The sequence below is a fragment of the Anomalospiza imberbis genome, chromosome 20 (genome assembly GCF_031753505.1).
Source record: "Anomalospiza imberbis isolate Cuckoo-Finch-1a 21T00152 chromosome 20, ASM3175350v1, whole genome shotgun sequence".
Classification (NCBI taxonomy): Eukaryota; Metazoa; Chordata; class Aves; order Passeriformes; family Viduidae; genus Anomalospiza; species Anomalospiza imberbis.
In genome coordinates this window covers 9,869,415-9,890,109 of record NC_089700.1, presented here as the reverse complement: position 1 = coordinate 9,890,109, position 20,695 = coordinate 9,869,415, and the positions used below count along the sequence as shown (strand labels likewise).

General features: G+C 51.2%; 2 protein-coding genes across 2 annotated transcripts in view; one reads left to right on the top strand and one right to left on the bottom strand.

Moving 5' to 3' along the window:
- ACACA (acetyl-CoA carboxylase alpha) overlaps window positions 1-3,807 on the top strand; it is a 193,408-nt gene extending 189,601 nt beyond the window's left edge. The window contains 4 exon segments of the mRNA XM_068210707.1: window positions 51-221; window positions 3,122-3,258; window positions 3,467-3,589; window positions 3,734-3,807. Of these exon segments, the coding sequence (XP_068066808.1) occupies window positions 51-221; window positions 3,122-3,258; window positions 3,467-3,589; window positions 3,734-3,785 (483 nt within the window). The 3' untranslated portion in view covers window positions 3,786-3,807.
- Window positions 3,808-10,128: 6,321 nt separating this feature from the next.
- Window positions 10,129-20,695, bottom strand: part of AATF (apoptosis antagonizing transcription factor) — a 36,537-nt gene continuing 25,970 nt past the window's right edge. The window contains exons 11-12 of the mRNA XM_068210725.1: window positions 19,699-19,770; window positions 10,129-10,270 (exon numbers count right to left, since the gene is read on the bottom strand). Coding sequence (XP_068066826.1) covers window positions 10,207-10,270; window positions 19,699-19,770 — 136 coding nt within the window. The 3' untranslated portion in view covers window positions 10,129-10,206. The remainder of the gene's footprint in view (window positions 10,271-19,698; window positions 19,771-20,695) is intronic.

Below are 20,695 nucleotides of genomic sequence, written 5' to 3'. Positions count from 1 at the left end.
GTTCCTGTCGTCCCTCACGCCTTTCCCCCTGTCCCCCGTGCCTCGGGCAGGACGTCCTGGACTGGAAAACCTCCCGGACCTTCTTCTACTGGCGGCTGCGGCGGCTGCTGCTGGAGGAGGCGGTGAAGGGCAAGATCCACGAGGCCAACCCCGAGCTGACGGACGGGCAGATCCAGGCCATGCTGCGCCGCTGGTTCGTCGAGGTGGAGGGCACGGTGAAGGTCAGTCCGGGCTGTGGCCAGCCCTGCCCCTGCCCTGTCCCCAGGGCTGCCACCCCATGGAGGGCAAGGACAGCGCAGACCATGGCCGCTCCTCCTAGAATCCTGCTCGAGCTCTGGACCTGCTCTTGGGTTGGTTTTGTCACCAGCCTCCAATCTCAGTATTTTATTTTATTGTATTTTATTTTATTTTATTTTATTTTATTTTATTGTATTTTATTGTATTTTATTTTATTATTTTATTTTATTTTATTTTATTTTATTTTATTTTTTTATTTTTATTTTTCTTTATTTTTCTTTATTTTTCTTTATTTTTCTTTATTTTTCTTTATTTTTATTTATTTTTCTTTATTTTTATTTATTTTTATTTATTTTTATTTATTTTATTTAATTTTAATTTTATTTATTTTATTGTAATTTTATTTATTTAATTCTAATTTTATTAATTTTAATTTATAATTTTTTCTGTTTTATTCTGTTTTATTTTACTCTGTTTTATTCTATTTTTTTCTATATTGTATTCTATTTTATTCTATATTCTATTTTATTCTATATGCTATTTTATTCTATATTTTATTCTATTCTATTCTATAGTTTATTCTATTCTATTTTCCTATTTTTTCTATTTTTTATTATATTCTCTTTTATTTCATCCAAATTTATTTATATTGCTTAATTTTATATATGTACTTCATTTTAACTTTGTTACTGTATTACTTTATTTAATTTTATTTTGTTTATTTATTTGCTTAATTTTATTTTACTTTATGTTACTTTATTTTACTTTGTTACTTGATTTATTTTACTTTATTTTACTTTATTTATTTTACTTTATTTATTTTACTATATTTTACTTTATTTATTTTACTTGATTTATTTTACTTGATTTATTTTATTTTATTTATTTTACTTTAATTTTTTTTAAATTCTGGTTTATTTCAGTGTTTTATTTTTTAATTCTATTTTTTTTTTTTCATTCTGTTTTTGAAGTCCCCAACACCCAGGGGTTCCAGGGAAGGGGGGGATGTTCTCTGGAGGGCAGCAGCCTTTCCAAGGTAGAGCCTGAGCTCTCCAAAAGCAGGCAGCTCGTTAGCTAATACATTACACCAATCAAGGAGAGTTATCTTAAGCCACAATTAATCTGCTCCCTGGCATATGTTGATAGGGAAGCATCATGCTGTTTCTTAATTAAAAGCAAACGGATTAAAAATGATTAATAAGAGTATTAAATATTCTCCTAAACGAAAAGCTTTGGGATTCTTGGGTAAATGGAGCTTTACACAGGTCTGGGGCTGTGTCGCAGCTTCCCGGGCTGGGCTTTCCCCCCTTCCCTGGAACCTTCCTTTGTATGCAGGGAATGTTGCTGCCTGGCAGGGGCACAGGCAGGGAGCAAAACTCCGAGTTTCAAATCACAATAAGGAGAAAAACAATGAAATAAGCAAAATCTTGAAGTGACATCACCGGGCTGAGACAATCAGAGACATCGTGTGAAAGGAAATGAAATAATCCTGGGGTTTCTGAAGTGTGTCAGGAGCTGGGATGGGCTCTGAAACCAAAATTCCTCCCTGGGAGAGGTTCCTGGAGGAGCTGTGGCTGCCCCCGGATCCCTGGCAGTGCCCAAGGCCAGGCTGGGCAGGGCTGGGAGCAGCCTGGGGCAGTGGGAGGTGTCCCCTGTGCACAACTCCCTGACAGGAGGGGACAGCCAGGGAACAGGGACAGCAGGAGAGGGAGCGGCCTCAGGCTGGGCCAGGGGAGGTGCAGGCTGGATATTGGGAAAACTCACTCCTCCATGGGAAGGGAAACTCCTCCATGGGAAGGGAAACTCCTCCATGGGAATTCCTGCCCTGGCACAGCTGCCCAGGGCAGTGCTGAGTCCCCATCCCTGGAGGGACTGTGTGGACATGGCACTTGGGGACATGGTCAGTGGTGGCCTTGGCAGTGCTGGGGAATGGTTGGACTCGATGATCTCAGAGGTTTTTCCAGCCCTGCTGACTCTGTGACTCCCTGGCTCTGTGTCCCAGAGGTGTGGCAGGGTCTGGCTGCAGCACGGGGTGCCCAGGAGGTGCCACCACAGGTGGCCAGGAGGTGCCACCACGGTGTCACCACCCCCAGCTCATTGTCATTCTGCCTTTGACTTGGTTAGTGATAACAGAGAAGGATAGTGCACCTTTAAATGAGGAGCTTTGTGTTTAATTACCCAAATAAAATGACATAAATATGAATGAGTGCTAATGGCAGTACTTGCTTTTCCGGAAACCATTAACAAAACGATTCTTAAATGATTTGTAAAGAAAATGAGAGAAGAGGAGAGAAGGCTGTTAGGGGCTCACACACTCCTGAGTTATTACACAGCCAACTATCTAGCAAATATCAGGTGAAATGATCTTGTGAAAGGCAAAAAGGGGGTTGTGGCTGAGGGTTCCACACACCCCGACCTGCTCGGCCGTGCCCAAGGGGCTGCTTGGCTCCGGGGCTGGGTCAGGGGTGCCAGGATTGCTGGGGCCACCAGCACAGGGGCGGGCTGGACGTGATGGGGACTCACAGGTCCCCTGATGGTTTAGCACTGGGAGAACCCCTGGAGCAGCTGCATCTCAGGTCAGCCCTGTACCACCAGAATTCGGGGAGCTGATAACCAGGGAAACTGGGATTTACCTGGGACAGCTCCTGGGATTGATGCAGCTCGTTCCCTGCAGCACTGACCAAGCACCTCCTTGGTCCCCTTCCATCTCATTTATGGCAGGATGCAAAAGAGATGGCTCATCTTTGACCTTGTGCTGATTGTTAGGTGTGTTCGTGGGGATGCCCAGCCAGATGTGTCACACAGCCACCAGTCCAGGAGCTGCGGGGTAAATCTGGGGCGTGGGCAGGGCTGGGGTACAGGCTGAGCTGTGGGATTTTGGCAGGCCTACCTGTGGGACAGCAACAAGGACCTGGTGGAGTGGCTGGAGAAGCAGCTGACGGAGGAGGAGGGCGTTCGCTCGGTGGTGGAGGAGAACATCAAATACATCTCCAGGGATTACGTGCTCAAGCAGATCCGGAGGTGAGTGCAGGGAGGCGACGTGGGTGGCACCAGGGATGGCTCCAGAGCTCCTGCCCTCTCCGTGGGGCTCACGCTCAGGATTCCAGTCCCTGTGCGACCTCAGCCCAGCAAAGCGCCCTGAGGAAGCGTGTCCACGCACAGCCCCAGATTCCAGCCCCGAATTCCTGCTGGGAGCTGCCTCACTCCCTCCCCTCTGTCCTCTTTGCAGCCTGGTCCAGGCCAATCCCGAGGTTGCCATGGATTCCATCGTGCACATGACCCAGCACATCTCCCCCACGCAGCGAGCTGAGGTCGTGCGGATCCTCTCCACAATGGACTCGCCTTCTTCCACGTAAGAGCCTCGGCTCCTCGCTGCCCGTGCCCGGCGCCGCGGGAGGAGCCCGGAGCTGGGAACTGCCCTTTGTCTGCTCGGCCGCGCCGCCGGGGGAGGCTCAGGGAGCGCTGCTGCAGTGACAGTTTTATTTTTTCAAATCAGGCTGGCCAGAGGAAGCGTGTCCTTTGGCCAGGGACACGAGGAAAACGTATAAACACAAGCGCCTGCGGAACCGAGTCCCCGCTGTCCTCCTGTACCTTATTTATTGAACAGAGCGGGGCTGGGTGCTCCGCTACCGCGAGGCCTTGGCGTGGCAGGGCCTGCAGGGACATCCCTGTCCTTCCAGGGACACCCTGCCCCTGCAGGGACACCCTGCCCTCCTCTCCTCCCCCGTGCTGACAAGTGCCAATGTGTCCCTGTCCCCTCTGCGGGGACCCCCGCAGCCCCTGGCTCTGTCAGTGGTCATTCGTGTGTCACCCTCTGTCAGTGGTGATCTGATTTGTGTGTCCCACGTCTGTCTTGTCTCCTAGGTAGAGGAAAACCAGCCTTTAGCTGCTGTGGCTGGGGCTGTCCCCGTGCCCCCAGGAGGCTCCCCAGGGCTGTGAAGGATTTTGGGGCACAGGATTTTGGGGGCTGCACCCCTGTGGCTTTGCCTTTGTGCCCAATTCCTTTAGAGCAGGCTGTGAATTGTGTGAAAAGCCCTTCTGGGAGGAGGCACAAGAGACCAAAGTGCAGCTGCTCAGCATTTCTGCCCTCCCTTCCCTGATGTTTTTGGGGCTAACGTGTGGGGCAGCGCCGCTGTGGATCCTCGGTGTGAGTGCTCATCCCTTCCCTGTGGGCAGCAGGAGGCAGGTTCAGGGTGAGGTGAGGGAGAAAGGACAGAGCCAAATCCCCAGCGGGGCTGGGACTGCAGAAGGAAATCTCAGTGTGAGGATCCGAGGAGAGCTTTTCTCCATCACCCTGCCCTGCCCCAGAGCTGCCTGTGCCTGGCTGGGGAGGGGCCACTCTTACCTGGGAATGTGAAAAAATGTTGGGTTTGGTATCTCCTTGTAATGGTCAGAAAGAATTGGGTGGCAGCTGCCCAGGTCCCCCCCGGCCAGCCCAGATCCCCAACTTCTTTCTACACGTTTTTTATGTAACAGAAGCTCAGAGAAGCTGCAGTGCTGGAGGGGAGCACAGCCCACCCCTCACACACAGCTCCTGCTGCGGAGCTGGGTCTGGGCACTCCCGGGCTCACCAGTGATGGTCTTGGAAGAATTTCAGATTTTACAGCCCCTCCTTTAGTCCAGCAGGAAGGGCTGTAGGTCAGAAGTATGGCACATCAGAAGGGCTGTTTCACGAGAGAATTAATCAATGATGCTGCCAGTGCCTCTCACTTCTCCCTGTTTCCTCCTGAAGTGCAATGCAGCCCTTCTGCCTGTGCTGCCAGTGACTGGAGGTGCCAGCCCGGGGTCACTGCTCCCCTGCCTGTGGCCAGCAGAGCTCAGCCACCTGCAGGTCTTGCTTTTTCTTAATAGTTAAGAACCCTAATTTGATTAACAGATTTTTTTTTTCCACTAGAGCCCCCTGAACAAGCCCCAAAGATGCTTTTGCTTACGCCAGGGTGGGCTGCAGCAGGACACACAGACAGAGAATGTGTCAGCCAGGCAGGACCGGGACCTGTGGGGCTCCTCTGCTGTCACCAGGATTGCCCCCGTGGTGGTGCCACCCGAGTCCCTTCTGCAGGACATCTGCAGGTGCCGTGGGAGGTGTCCCCGTGCCCACTCTGCCACAGCCTCGTGCAGAGCAGCTCCCCCGTTTCAGTGTTACAGCACCGGCTCAATCTGGGGGTAAAGCAGCTCCAAAAAAATCTCTTGGGTGACATCGGGGTCTGGCACTGGCCCTGGGGGGTCTGGGCCTGCTGGGGCCCTGTGGCAGCAGCACCTGTGATGTCCCCAGGTGTGGGGGGGTCACCGGGTGGGGGAAACCCCCTGGGTACGAACGGTTCTCGCTGGTGCTGAAGTATTTCACTTACCTCAATTTCTTTTAATAAAAAGAATGAATTACAGCTCTGTTGCTGCGAGTGGAGTCTGTCACCCCTGTCCTGGGGGAGCTGAACTGTGCTTGAGGCCAGGACAGAGAGGGTTCTGTGGAACCTCTCCAGGTCAGCTGTGCCCTCCCCTGAGGTCCCAGCTCATCCCACAGCTCTGCCCCACCCCAGGTCCCCACTGCCCCCAGGTGTCTCCAAGCCTGATGGTGGCCAGCCCCCATTCCCATCCTCCAGTGTCATCTTCAGCATCACAGTGAATGGGACAAACAGGGAAAACCCCCAAACCACAGAGACTGCTGCTGAGGCGGGAGAACTTCGGCACCCTCTTCCCAGGGCTGTTTTGTGGGCAGGGATGTTGGACTGGATGATCTTGGAGACCTTTTCCAGCCTCATTCTGTGCCCTGCTCAGTAGGAGCCTGCAGGGAAAGGCCCACCAGGACTTTGGCTAACGGATGTCCCTGGGAGCTGATCCACAAATACCCTTTGGAGGTCTCCCCACGAAAGGTGAGATTTAAATTTGCCCACGTGAGCCACCACAACTCCAGCAGATGATTTTTCCACATTTCTCAAACCAGAATCATGACAGTTAAAATTTGGGGGGTGGTGAGGGGACAGACCCTACTGAACTCCAGCATCACGTTTAAAACTCTTTAGCCTAAAATATCACCACATTAAAATGCCAAGAAAAGACGTACCAAAGCTGTAAGCTCTCCAAAGCCCAAGATCAAAGTGCCATCATCTTTTAATGTAAACCTTTTGTTGCATCAACAGTCTTAAGAGGGATGAGAGACATCAAAATAAAAACTGAGACAAACTGGGGCTTTGTAGCTGTTTTTTGTTTTAGTCTCTTCTCTCAATTTGGGCCATGAAATAGGTCAGCTCCATTACTGATCAGCCTTCCCACAAATATTTAAAACAAATTGAATTGCACACCCAATACCCATCACAATTACGCCAGGCACAATAACTAAATTAGCAATTCAACAAAATAATTGGAAATGCGATTCTCTCCATTCCAGAGCCTCCCCCGGGGGTTTGGCCGATCTATGGGGGGAAAACTCTGCTTTACTAATTCTGCAGCTAATTAGAGACACACTTGTAAATGAAGTTGTTTGTCTGAAAGTTGAAATTCTTGGCTGTGGCGGGGCTGGGGGGAGAGGATTAACACAACCCTCTGTCCCTCCCTCTGCACACCCCAGTCCCCAAAACACCTCCGAGTGTTTTGCTAAGGTGTAATGCCCATTTGTGGAGGTACTAATTAGCAGCTGTATCATGAATTAATAAAGAATTAATATTCTATTGGTGGGGGGGGGGGCGAGGGAAGATGTCACTTGCTGTTAATTGGCAGCATTAGGAAAACTTGGTGGAAATCACCCTGGTTCTTTCTGTGTGCCCGGGAACGCTCCAGGAGCTGCGCCCGTGCTGGACACCATCACCCTGAGCCAGCCTGGGGACACTGGGGACACACTGTCCCCCCTGTTCCTGCTGGCCCGCCACGCCAGAGCCCCTCGGGGCACTCAGGGCTGCTCCTGCAGCACCTCCACACCAGGTCGGGCCCCTTTCCCTGCTCTCCAGCAAGGTCAGAGCTGCAGCGGGGCCGCATCCCCCGGGCCTGGCTGTCCCCGTGTCCCCGGCCCAGGTGGTGGCAGGGATGGGGACGGGAGGCGGCTGCAGAAACGCTGATAAGTGAATTCAAAAGAGCTGCTCGGGCTCTTATCTCCTCAAACAATACCGGCGAGAAGTTATCACATTTAAAGAGGTTTGTATTACCCTTTTAACATTACAGCCAGAGAGGGAACGGAAAAAACAGCGGGAGCCCCGGAGCTGCGGCTGCAGAGGACACAGGAGTCACACAGAACGGGTGGCACGGACGACACGGGTGACACACAGAACGGGTGGCACAGAGGACACACGTGTCACAGAACGGGTGGCACTGAGGACACGGGTGTCACACAGAACGGGTGGCACTGAGGACACGGGTGTCACACGGGAGGGGTGGCACAGAGGACACGGGTGTCACACAGAACGGGTGGCACGGAGGACACGGGTGTCACACAGCAGGGATGGCACGGAGGACACGGGTGTCACACAGAACGGGTGGCACGGAGGACACGGGTGTCACACGAGGGGTGGCACAGAGGACACAGGAGTCACACAGAACGGGTGGCACTGAGGACACGGGTGTCACACGGGAGGGGTGGCACAGAGGACATGGGTGTCACACAGAACGGGTGGCACGGAGGACACGGGTGTCACACAGAACGGGTGGCACGGACGACACGGGTGTCACATGAGAGGGGTGGCACAGAGGACACGGGTGTCACACAGAACGGGTGGCATGGAGGACACAGGTGTCACACAGAATGGGTGGCACGGAGGACACGGGTGTCACACGAGAGGGGTGGCACAGAGGACACAAGTGTCATATGGGAAGGGTGGCACGGAGGACATGGGTGTCACACGGGAGGGATGGCACGGACGACACGGGTGTCACACAGAATGGGTGGCACGGAGGACACAGGTGTCACACAGGAGGGGGTGGCACTGAGGACACAGGTGTCACACAGGAGGGGGTGGCACTGAGGACACAGGTGTCACACAGGAGGGGGTGGCACTGAGGACACAGGTGTCACACAGAACGGGTGGCACAGAGGACACAGGTGTCACACAGAACAGGTGGCATGGAGGACACACGTGTCACCTGAGAGGGGTGGCACGGACGACACACGTGTCACACGGGGGGGTGGCACAGAGGACAAAGGTGTCACACAGCAGGGGTGGCACAGAGGACATGGGTGTCACACAGAACGGGTGGCACAGAGGACACGGGTGACACACGGCAGGGGTGGCACAGAGGACACAGGTGTCACACGGGAGGGGTGGCACAGAGGACACACGTGTCACACAGAACGGGTGGCACAGAGGACACAGGTGTCACACGGGAGGGGTGGCACAGAGGACATGGGTGTCACACAGAACGGGTGGCACAGAGGACACGGGTGACACACGGCAGGGGTGGCACGGAGGACACAGGTGTCACACGGGAGGGGTGGCACAGAGGACACACGTGTCACACAGAACGGGTGGCACAGAGGACATGGGTGTCACATGAGAGGGGTGGCACAGAGGACACAGGTGTCACACGAGAGGGGTGGCACAGAGGACACAGGTGTCACACAGAACGGGTGGCACAGAGGACACAGGTGTCACACGGGAGGTGTGGCACGGAGGACACACGTGTCACACGGGAGGGGGTGGCACAGAGGACACAGGTGTCACACAGAACGGGGGCACAGCTGTGGAATCTGAACCCAGGGGGTTTGATGCTGTGCATGGCAGAACTTCAGCTCCCTGCAGGCCAAACCAGGGCTGCTCACCTGGCACAGGTGACAAAAATCAGCCTTTCCCTGTGCCCAGGCCCCTGTGACCTTGCTCCCCACAGCTCCTGGCTGGGGCTGTGCCTGCAAGGGGCTCTGCTGGATGTGGGGTCATCGAAATCCCATCAGGTCATCAGTGGATCCTGAAATGCAGGTGGCTTTTCTGGCTGGACCAGGGAGCTGGGGAGGGAGGGCAGGGAAATCGATGCACTTCCCTGGGAGCTGCAGCTCTGCTCCTCTGCGAGGGAGCAGGGATTTATTCACCTCTGAAAGCTGTTCCAGCCAAGTCAAGCCTCAGCTGGCACTTGCTTTGCTTTCTGAAGGAAACCTGACATGTCCCCGGGGCACAGAGGGACCTGGGACAAGCAGCTCACAAACCTTTTTAATTGGAGTGCCCAAACCCCAGCCAGGGGCAGGGTAACTCTGTGGGACAAGCCATGGCCATGACACGGACCAGTGGCCCCAGAGCAGCCCCATTTCTGATCGATCCCTTTATGGGGATTTGCTGCAAACCCCACCCAGCCTGGGAGTCACCTCTGTCCTGTGCTGCCATCCTGCCCGGGATGTCACAGCCACGCTGGAGGCACACTGGCCCAGAGTCATGAGCAGCTGCAGGAACTGAGTGTGCAGGATCAGTGCTGGGCTGGAGGAGTCCCCAGGCTCTTCCCACGGCAGCAATTTCCTGGCACATCCCCGTGTCAGGGCCAGCAAATGTCCCTGTGTGTGTGCAACAGCCAGAACGTGAACTGGGAGCTCTGGTGCCTGCACAGGAGCACCTTTCCTTTGTTTTAAGGCCATGTTAATTATGGAAATGATCTTTTAAATCCTCTTGACTGGTGAAAAATGAAGTCAATATGCGGCCAAGCACCAGAACAGGGCACTGAACCCGCCCCCAGCCCCCAAATCTCCAAGGTTTTAACACAGCTGTGGGGGACCCAGCTGCAGGGGGGGCTGGATTGTGTCCCTCCCCCCACACGGTGCCCAGGCTGCAAAAACAAGGTCAGGAATTTAAAGGGAATAGTTAAAAATGGATTGTCTTTGGGAGGAAGCATTTCAGGCTGGACAGGGGGTGTTCAGCCAGGCTCACTCCTCCCTCTGATTTAGCAGGGTTTGGTGCTCCTTTGGGGGGGATTTTAGGGACAAACCAGAGGCTGGAGAGCTGGCTCTGCCCCTGGGAGCAGCTGAGGGCAGAAGCAGCTGGGAGAACACCAGGAGCTCAATCCCAGCTCCTAATTCTGCTCTGGTTCTTCTCCATTCCTGACTTTTCCAAACAGCGACCGGTACAGCTCCGTCCTGGAGAAAAAATGGGGAGAGGGAAAAGTTACTTTCCAAGGTCAAAATGGAAGCAAAAGGCTGCCACAAACCCTCCACTCCTTCAACAGGAAGGCCTGGTGTAATTAAAAATCTTTATTAATAAATACAGGCAGAGGGGGGAACTTGAGCGAGCCCAATCCCAGGCAGGAGAGAAATATGGAAATATTCCAGTGTGGCTGGATATTGGATCTCCAGAGAATGAGGGTTTCTGTAAGTTTGCCCTTTACAGACAGGCTCTTCAAGTAAGAAAACAAGATTGAATATTTTAATAGGATGTACGGGGCTGTGAGGAGGATTCAATCACACAGCCAACGTGGGGCTGTAATTTAGTTTTCATACATTTTCTTGGACAGTACTTGAAAAACAATGAAAATGACCCAGCAACAAGATTCCAATTAATATCCCATGTGCAGCAATTCTGATAACAGGAGCAAATTTCCCTTTAAAAATTCAAAAAGAAAGTGGGCTGGTGTTATTTATCTTTAATTTTAGAAGCAGAGAACGTGAGCTGGGAGAAAGGAGGGATTCTTATAAAGCAGGCATTTCTGGGCATGGAGGGAAAAGCAGGGGAAGAGCTGGATTTTCTCTAACTGCAGCTCCTAAAGCCTCTTGGCTCACACATGGAGGAGAGTGGTGGGTCCACAGATGGGATTTTCCCTTCCAAGCACAGCAATATTTGGGTTTGGGCCTGTCCCTGTTTGCAGACACCTCCATGGGAGGGTTCCCTGTCAGCATCCAAAGGAGGAATTCCATGTTCATCAGTGATGGCAGAAAAACTTCCCCAGGAAGTGCAGGAATGAAGTCTCAGTGCCAGCAGTGCAGGACGGATGGACAAAATTTTGTCCTGCCCGCAGGGAACAGCCTCAAACCTTCCCCAAAAACCACCCTAAGGGAATCCGGGGAAACCCTTGCTCCCCTCTCCAGGCTCCCTAGGCCCTTTTCTCCCTTTCATCTTCATTCTTTCCATCCCCAGGAAGGTGAGGGAGCTCAAAACCAACGTGCATGTTTTGGGGAACCCCACAGGAATTAGAGAGCAAAGCTTCTGTGTCTGCCTCATGAGCAGCTAAACCCCAGAAGTGCTGCTCTGCAGCCTGCCTTGGCCTTTCCCCCTGCGGGAGAACCCAGGAGGAGAATTCCTGGGGTTTTTGTTTTCATTTTTGTGGGTTTGATGCTCTCCTGTGGGTGCAGGAGTTCAGGGATGCATGCAGAATTTGCTCCAATCCCACAGATTTTAAATAAACATTTTTCAAGCAAGCGGGGCCCGGGGAGACTTCAAGGAAGAATTTCTCTTTGCTGGCAGAGCAGTGTTTGCTGGCACTGACAGGCTGTGACATGGAAACTCCAGGTTTTGGGGTCGGGGGGGTTCCCCCATCCTCCCAGGAATGGCACTGGCAAAAGGAATGGGATGAAGCAAAATCCCAGTGGATCCTCCTGGATAATGACCCAGCAGGGACAGACACCCTGGCAGAGTGACAAGAGAAGGAGAGCAATCAGGTAACCCCAGCACCCCCAAAACAGGGCAAACATTGCACCCTGAAAATAAAATATGAAATAACACAACCCTTTCCCCCCCTCCTCCTCATCAGCCAGACTCCCTTTCTTTTCCAGCCTCTCCCCTCAGCAGGATTTAACCATGCAGAGAGTAAAACTCATCAATCCTCCAGGTTTAACCTTGTCTGTGTTTCAATTCACCAGGGTAAGTGCAGATTTTAATACTTTCAGCCCCCTTAAGGCTATGCATAATGAACTTGGATTTTGGTTAAAAAAAATATAAAATTTCTCTCCTCCACCCACAGACATGAAGCATCAGACTTGAGCCAGTGGCCTGAGACACCCAGTGCTACCTGGAGCTGGGGGAAAGGTGACTTCAGCACAGGAGGAGTGGAGCAGCCTGTGCAGAGGAATAACCTGTGCAGGTCATTAACACAACTCCCACCCAGCTACAGCCAGAGCAGGTCGATACAGGGGTCTTCCCTGAATTAAAATTTAACTTACCCTTTATTGCAGCCCACAAAAGCAAGTAATGAGCACTAACATTTTTATTTCTTTTAAACTGTCATTTAGGCTGTAGAGGGGATAATTACCTATTTCCACTGTAGTAAGGTTTTATCACCCTTAGTGAGGCATTTTCTAATTTAATATTTTTACTGTATTATCATAAAACCTGTTTCTGGAAAAAAATGATCAGGAACCACACAGCCATTTGCCATAAAACATGTGTGTGTAAGTACCTTGGCTTAATTATTTATGCAACTCTTCCAGAGGCAGGGGATGGCACTTCCCACCTGGACACTGCTGCTTCCAGGTCAACAATATCATTTTAAAAAATTAAATAAAAGCAGCTACAGCCAGCCCAGGTGCTGAGAGTGGTTCTTCCCCCTCCAAACCCTGGGTGTAGCTACCACAGACATTTTATAGGCACAACAGGGAGAAAGGAGTGCCCTGGATGAATATTAATAGCTGCAGCACATTTCATAAATCTCCATGAAGCATCAAAATATAAATCAGAAAAACTCTCAGCAGATCCCCAGGAATCTCCTCTGCCCCCCTGCAGCAGCACCAAACACTCCAAGGGGACACCAAACATGTGCCTGCACACGGAGGGGAGCAGCCAGTGCTGGGCTGTTCTGTGTAATTACAGTCATGTAACTGCCTTTTTAAAAATATAGTTCTGTAAACCAGTAGAAGAACAATATTAAGGGGGAAATCTAGTTTCTAGGGGGTGGTTTTTTTTATTAAAATAGCAATAGTGCTCTAGTCACTGCTGTGCTCTTCAGTAAAAACACCCTCCAACCAATTTCTCTGCCTTTTCCCAAGCACCTTTTACCTGTTCTCTTCTTCTACCCCAAAAAAAAAAAAAAAAAGATAATTTAGAATATGCCACAAGCAGTACTGAAATGAGTATATCCCCCATTCCTGCTGCCATCCTCCACTGGGAACTATGAATTTTTAATTCACAGAAACTGGAAAAGAAGATGGAACAGAAACACCCGTGGAAAACACAACTCCTGATGGAACCTGACGTTGGCTGAGGGTTTCCTTGGAAAACTTTCTGTCTGTACCAGGCTGGCTCAGCTGCTCAGAGCAGGCTGCTGGTAACCAAATTTGGGGGTTCAATCCCTGGATGGATCGTTCACAGAAGAACTGGACTTGATGATCCATGTGGTCCCTTCTGTGAAATGTTTTGTGCAGTGGTGTGAAATTCAGATTAAAGTGCCCAGCAAGCAGAGCAGGTACCAGGAGGATAAAACAAATCTGAAGCCTTAAATGCCTCAATAAAAATGAGTATTTCTCTTAAAAAAATGAAATGGAAGGAACAGGAATTCCAGGTGAGCTTGGTGTGCTCAGTGCCCAGTGGGTTTTACCCCACTCCAAATCCCAGGTATTGCTGCTCCCACCAGGAAGGCAAAACGGGCTGAAACCATTTATTCCTATTTTCTACTCAAAGGCTGAACCAGCCCCAGTTCCCAGTGAAACCCTAAAGCAAAGAGGGGTCTGCTGTGCATTCCCACAGCTCCCAGCACACCTTCCCTGCTCCAGCATTCCCTGTGGGATCACTGGGATGGGGTTCATGGGGCTGCTGCAGCCCCAGGGCGTGGCACTCACCCTCTTCCCAAAATCCTGGCCATAAATCCCTGGCCAGCCAGCCCCAAAGGCCCTCCCAGCTCCTGAAGGAGCTCACAAAGGGCTCCTGCAGCTCCCTCCCTCCCTGGCGGGTCGGGATCGGGTCCTCTGCGCTCTGCAGATGCTTTTAGCCCCACGGCTTTAAATTACAGGAGGTGACATGTGACCTCGGGCTGGTCCCCTGAGAGCAGGCCCAGGCTTTATAAATATTTCAGAGAGCTGGTTCTGGCCCTGAACAAAGGCACAGTGCACATCTGGAGGGGCTGGATGTGGGGATGGGGTGAGCAGAGGAGGACAGCAGAGAGATGGAGCTCAGGGCACTGTCCCCAGGCATAACCAGCCCTGGGTCCATCCCTGCTGTCCCTGAATTCCAACATTCCCCTCCAGCAGCACTCACCTCCTGCCCAGCCCTGGGCTTGGGACACACTCATGGGGCACAGGTGGAGCCTCTCCCATCCTGATTTTGGTCCCAGTCCCATTTCCAAAGGAGCTTTTGCAGCACAAAGCACAGAAGATGCAGAGAACCAGCAAAACACAGGGACCTGCAGGCACCTGCAGGCTGCTGCACTGGCCTGTGTTCCAGCAGCTCCCATTTCCCCAGGAAATCCATCAAATGCTGCCTTCCCAGGCTGGCTTGGGATGGGTATTTGAGCAGGGCAGGCTCTGGGAAGTGCCCTGTGCAGAGGGAACCATTCTTTGTGCTCCTCATATTCCGAGGACGATTTCCCTCTTTCACAGCTTGCCTGTTTCATAACAGATTTGATGCAGGAGAAGACAAATTGTCTCACAAAGGAAAAACGACAAATCATCTCGCAGCCCTTAACAGGTTATTTTTTTTTTCCCCTTTAAGAGGGAAATTTCCATACCAGAGGCTCCTGTCTGTTTGCCAGGGATGTCAAACATCAGCTGTGGGGACACGACCAGTCCAGCCCAGTGCCACCAGCTGGGTCACACTTCAGACTGGCAGCTGAGCCCACAGAGCCCCTGCTGCAGCATCAGCCCTCCCAAAAGCCCTGGGTGAGGGACACGGGTGCTACACTGCACCTCCAGGGGCCACAGGCTGGGGGGAGTTTAAATAAAACAAAATCAGGGCACAGAGAGAAGAAACGTCAAGGCCAGGTTGGACACTGGGGTGGGAGCAGCCTGGGACAGTGGAAGGTGTCCCTGCCCTGGCAGGGGTGGCACTGGGTGGGCTGTAAGTTCTCTCCCAACCAAACCAGTCTGGGATTCTATGATTCTGTGGTGCCTCAGGATCTGTCCAAGCAGGTTTAGTTTCACAGGATAAGGTTTTTCCTTTGGTTCCAGAGTGCCCTCCACGCCCTGCTCCTCCCCTTGTTTCCCAAAGCAGGACATCCTCTCTCCCAGGCTGTGCCTGAACAAACCTGGGGGCATTTTCCTCACACCAGCAGGGTCAGCGGGGTTTGTGCCATGCAGCACTGAGCTGCTGGCTCAGTTCTTCCAGCAGGAAGGGCTTTGCTTCCTCCCAGGAATTCTGTGCTGGTGAACAGCCTGGATTGACAATTGCAGAGCCCAAATTCCTCCATTAATCTGCTCTCATGGTGTTTTAATACCCCAAGTACAAAGTGAGCCAAGTTAAAGGCTGGTATCTCACCAACCTTTTTTTTTAAATTTTTTTTTTTATTAAACTCCTATGTCATATAAGTAAACTAATCTTTTAATGCCAGGATTTCCTGCTACGTACCCCCCTCTGCTTGCAGCAAGACTCTCTGTGACAAAGCCACTGCACCAAAGGGAGAATGCTGATTGGGAAAATGCACAGGGCCTGGCTGCATCCAAGGGAAAGGCTCTAATCCAAACCTCACTGGCAGCTGGATAATCTGGCTGTTAATTCAGCCTCCCAGCAGGCCCCACTCTGCTCCTGCAGGAGCAGCACTGGGCTGGAGGCTCCTGTGCCAGGCAGGATCCTGGAGGCAGGGGGCTCATCTCCTGCACCTGCATGTGGGATTTGAGGAAGTGATTCCCACCTCACGTTGTGGTGACACTGCCTGGTTTGACACAGCCCCATCAGAGCCACCTTCTTCCTCTGATTTGGCTCATAAAGGATGCAAATTCCTCCTCCCTAACGAGGATCCATTTGCTGAGGCATAACCCAGCCTATATAAAATGGGATCTCTTCCCCAGCTGGAATTCCAGCGTGTCCTGCCTGACTCTGCTGCAGAAAAGGCTCCTTTGGGCTCCTGCAGAGCCCTGGGTGCCATGTTTAATGATGATGTATGGGTGCCCTCCCCCTGGAGGGTGTGGGGAGGGGTCACACGTGTGACACTGCCAGCCTGTGTGTCAACAGCAAATTATAAACCGTGTCAATCCCAGCTAATGCAGAGCTGTAATCCTCTTTAACAAGAGATCAAATCAGTGCCATGAGTTATGTTCATTCTGTAATCTGATAAGAAATAGAGTGAGCCTCTAATAAAAGAGTAATGAGAGCCCTTAATGATGCTGTTAAAAGGTAGTGCCAGTTAAAATACTGCTGTTGTTCCAGCTGATTAGATCACTGTTGCATATTTGCACAATCTTGTTTTACCTGTCAGAATAACCTGAGTTGTCTGGGGAGATAAAGGTGTTTGGACCAAACATCTGTGTCCTTAGAGGATGTCTCTTCCTGGAAGTTAGTGTCCTCCAGAGGTGAAATCAGGATGTTCATCAGACTTTGCAGTCCTTTGACACCAGCCCTTGCTTTGGAGTGCTCAGTCTCTGCTCGCCTCACACAGGGACAGAGCTGAGGGTTTGTGTCTCACCGCTGAGACAGAGAGGATAAACCCCAAATGCACACCCAGCTCTCCCAGGAGCACAGACTTCACCTGGGCTGGGAACTGGACCCACCCCAGCACTGGGAACACCTCACTGCCCTGCAGGTCTCCAGGGGCAATCCTGAGCCTCAGCCTGCCCAGAAATAAACCCCTGCACCTGGCACAGGAGCTCTCTGCACGTGCACACGTGTCTGACCTCCTAAAAGAGGAGGCTTTCAGGGCAATGCCTGCACAGAAGGTCTGGGTTCAACCTCAGCTCCAGCCCAGTCCTGTCTGACATCTTCAGGAATTCCCTGAGGCTCTTGCCTCAAGGATCTCTGGACCCAAAGGCCTGTGAGACAGGGGCTACCAGCCCTCTGTGCCCCATTTCCCAGAGCAAAGGTTGCCCTGCTCCCAGCTCTGCTGCACAAGGTGCTCCTGAAGGATGCCATGTCCTGATGATGGGAAAAACCTATTTCAAGGGAAGTCCAAGAAGGGGAAACCACATGAGGCCACCCTCAAAGCCAGGAGAAACCACAACCAGCCCTGTCCTGCCCCAGACAGCTGCTGTCTCCTCTGGACAACCCCCAGAGCACAGCCCCAGCTTTGCCTTTGGGTTCCTTGTCCCAGGGCAGAGCATTTACCCAGCAGTGACCTTGGACCGATTAGAAAAACCTTGGCCCAAGAGGACAATAAATGTGTTAAAGTCTATAAACACAGACCCCAAGGTAACCATAAAAATCACTTCCCAGTGTATGGTTTAAAATACTACCAGAGAGGGGTTAAAAAGGAGGAGGGCTGGAGGCCACCAGTGCCCCACACATTACAACATAAAATATGTGAGCACGAGGTTAAAGAGCCCTGCCCATGCCTGGGGTGCCTGGAAAAGGGGCAAGGGGAAGATTAATTGCCTCCAGCAAAGCTGTTATCCCAGCCAGCAGCAGGAGTGAGCAGAAAGTGGCAGGGATGTTGACAAAGGCAGTTATTTGACTTGTGTGCTTCTCTTCTCAAATCCAGGCTGTAAAATCCGGAGTGATCCCCTTCTCCTGGCAGTGCTCAGGCTGCTTCCCCTCACAGGGATTTCTGTGTGCACAGCCAAGGAAGAACCAGAGCCACAGCACCACTCCCTCCCTGCACTCTGCCCCAGCCCCAAGCCCACCCACATCTATTTATCTATTTACTGGCATTTTCCTGGTGTCTTCCTGCCCCTGTGGCCACTGGTAGAACTCAGAGGGAAAGCTCTGCCAGCTGTTTCTACATCCATTTCATACACAGCTCTGGCACTGGGAAACCTCTCCCACCACAGCACAGTGCCCCATTGTCAGAGGTGCATTAATTTTGGGGTCATGCATTTTAAGTGCCTGGCCAGAATAAAATAAAACTGGCTCAGAGCACAGTCCCATCTCTGTGAAGTGTACATGTGCATTTTCAATCCAGCAATTCACACCTGCCAACAATAAAATTACCTGCTTCTGCCACAAAGAGAAGCTGCTAGCGCTGCTGCTTCCCTCTCCAGCACACAGGCCTGGCCTGCTCTGTTTAATTCACCTGCAGCTGTTGAATTCTTCTTACCTTGTGGTGCAGCTGTGTGCTGGACAGAGATCTTGTGGCTCATGCCAAGGGCAGGGGCATTTTGAACAGAGAAGTGAGCTGACCCCCAGAGAGTGGCTCTGATTTTCAAACAAATGACTGAGAGCAGCAGATCTCTTCATCTGGGGAGAGCTGAACCAAAACACCCACAAAAGGCCTAACTTTCAGACTCCCAATGCAGTATTTTGGATGTGTTCAGTGTATGGATGCAAACACAAATGGTGTCAACTGTGCGGGAAGACAAAAAGTAACACCCAGCTTTTCACAAGAATTCCCACCCAAATGTGCAAGGGCTGCTGCAGAGAGGAAGCAGGAATCTGTTCCCATCTGGAACACGACAAGAAATGATGGTCCTAAATCACAGCAGAGGGAAATTCAAGCTAAACATTAGGACTGCATGGCTGGAGGAACAGCTTGGAGCCTCCCACGTTCTTTCTGTGGTGAGAGGATCCAAACAATACTGAAAAATCAGAGCAGCTGGGTTTTGCTCTCGCTTGAAAAGAAAAAAAAAAAAAGGAGTGGGGAAAAAAAAAAACAGAGTAAAGCAACTCTGAGAAAGATGCAGTGATGAAACAGCACAGGTGCTATGGTCACAAAACTTCTCATCCATAAGTCCCTGCAATCCCCCAAAAGGCAGCAGGTATTTGGTTTCCATTTCACATACAGACAAATGACATCTCTCCCTCACAGAGCACAAACATGTTCCACAACCCAGGGGAAAGATGTTTCTCAAGCTTTCTCCATCCATTCACTGGAAAAATAATTCCACTTCCTTCCCACAAACAGCTCAGCTTTTGGAGATTTGGGTTTAAAGTGTATTGCTGAAGAAATATGGGTGGATGTGGGGGAGAGCTGTCTGGAAACTATGCACCAAATTTCACTGGTGTTTTCTTTACTAATTACCACATTAAAACATTACAGTCTTCCAATAAAGTTCTTTACTCTTTAAATAGAGATAAACACAAGCAACATAAAAGTCTTGAGTGAATCTTGAGAGAACTATTCCAGTTATTAACTGAGCTAAGAAAATGCACATTAACCAGAATATAGAAGCTGCTATTTCTGTTAGAAGAGAAGCTCTTTTTAAGCTCTGATTCTACCTGAAGATACCAGGTGGCTTAGCTGTGTAATTCCATAAAATGGGGAAATTCCAAAATTTAGGACTTTGGATATTACAACTCCTAATTTCAAATCAGGAGTTCTAAAGCAAAAATCAAACCCTAGGTGCTAGAGATTTATGACAATTTCTGGTTTGGTATCACAGTAATTACAGAGTGAAAGCTCAGCCAGGCTGCCAGGACAGATGTGACCAAGACACCCAGGCTGTGATGCCAGTGACAAATGGGGAGCTGATAAGAAGGAATGGAGAGGGTGACAGGCTGAAGAACAGGTCAATACCACGCTGTCATGGAGCCATTTGAGAAACGTAATTAATCTCTTACTCACCTGGCATCATCATTCATTGTGCAGAGGTCAATAGGTGCCATGAAGCTCACCAGCTTGCTGTGGACATGGTACCTGGGGAGAGCAGCAGGCAGCACATCAGGAGCTGCTCACGAGGAGGAGATGCTGCTTGCCTGAGCAGCAGCAGCTCCCAGAGGAAAAGCAGGGCTCTCCTGGGGGCTGATCCCTAAGGAGTCACCAGCTGGAGCTGGCAATGCCCCTCCCCTCTGAGAACAGCAATAACCAGGTGAACAATGAACTGAGGGACAGCAAATCCTCTCTCATCCCAGCCAGGGACAGGGCAGCAGCACCCGTGAACTGAGAGCTCCAGACAGACAACCCTGAGGGGTCAGACAGACAAACAGCCCCTCCTTGCCAGCCCTCCCATCAGACCTGCTCCAGCATCCCTCTGCTCCCCCTCCTGCCCTGCTCTGTGCTCTGCAGAGCCCTGAAGGACAGCAAAATCCACACTGGAGCCATTTCCAGAGCTGGGAAATCCCACCCTGAATGACCTGCAAATGGAGCAAGTAAAAGCCAGGCAAGAAGGAGACAGGAAAAGGCCTGTGCAGAGATGGGATGGGGCACGTTCTCATCACCAAAACATTGCTGCAAGCTGTCCTGCACCTCCAAAGAGAGGATCCCCATCCCATCTGCCACCCTGGGCAGGAGCCTGCAGGGATTTCATGATTTATATTCAAGGACCTGACATAAAATTTAACAGGGTACTGAGAACCTCAGAATGAGCAGGTTTTAAACCCTGTGTCCAAGGGCAGGGGATTCCAAACCCAGGCATTTGTGTGCACTGCATACCCCAGCCTGAGGGGCTCCATCCAGGCTGCTGCTATTTATAGAGCTTGACAAATAGCAGGCAAAAGGATCCACTAGCATTTGCCCAGGATCACCTTTCCACTCCGTCACCTCTGCACTCCTTTTGTTTGCCTGTGCAGGAGCTCTCCCTGGGGGATGCTGAGCTCACAGCCCATCTCACAAGGCTCCTCAG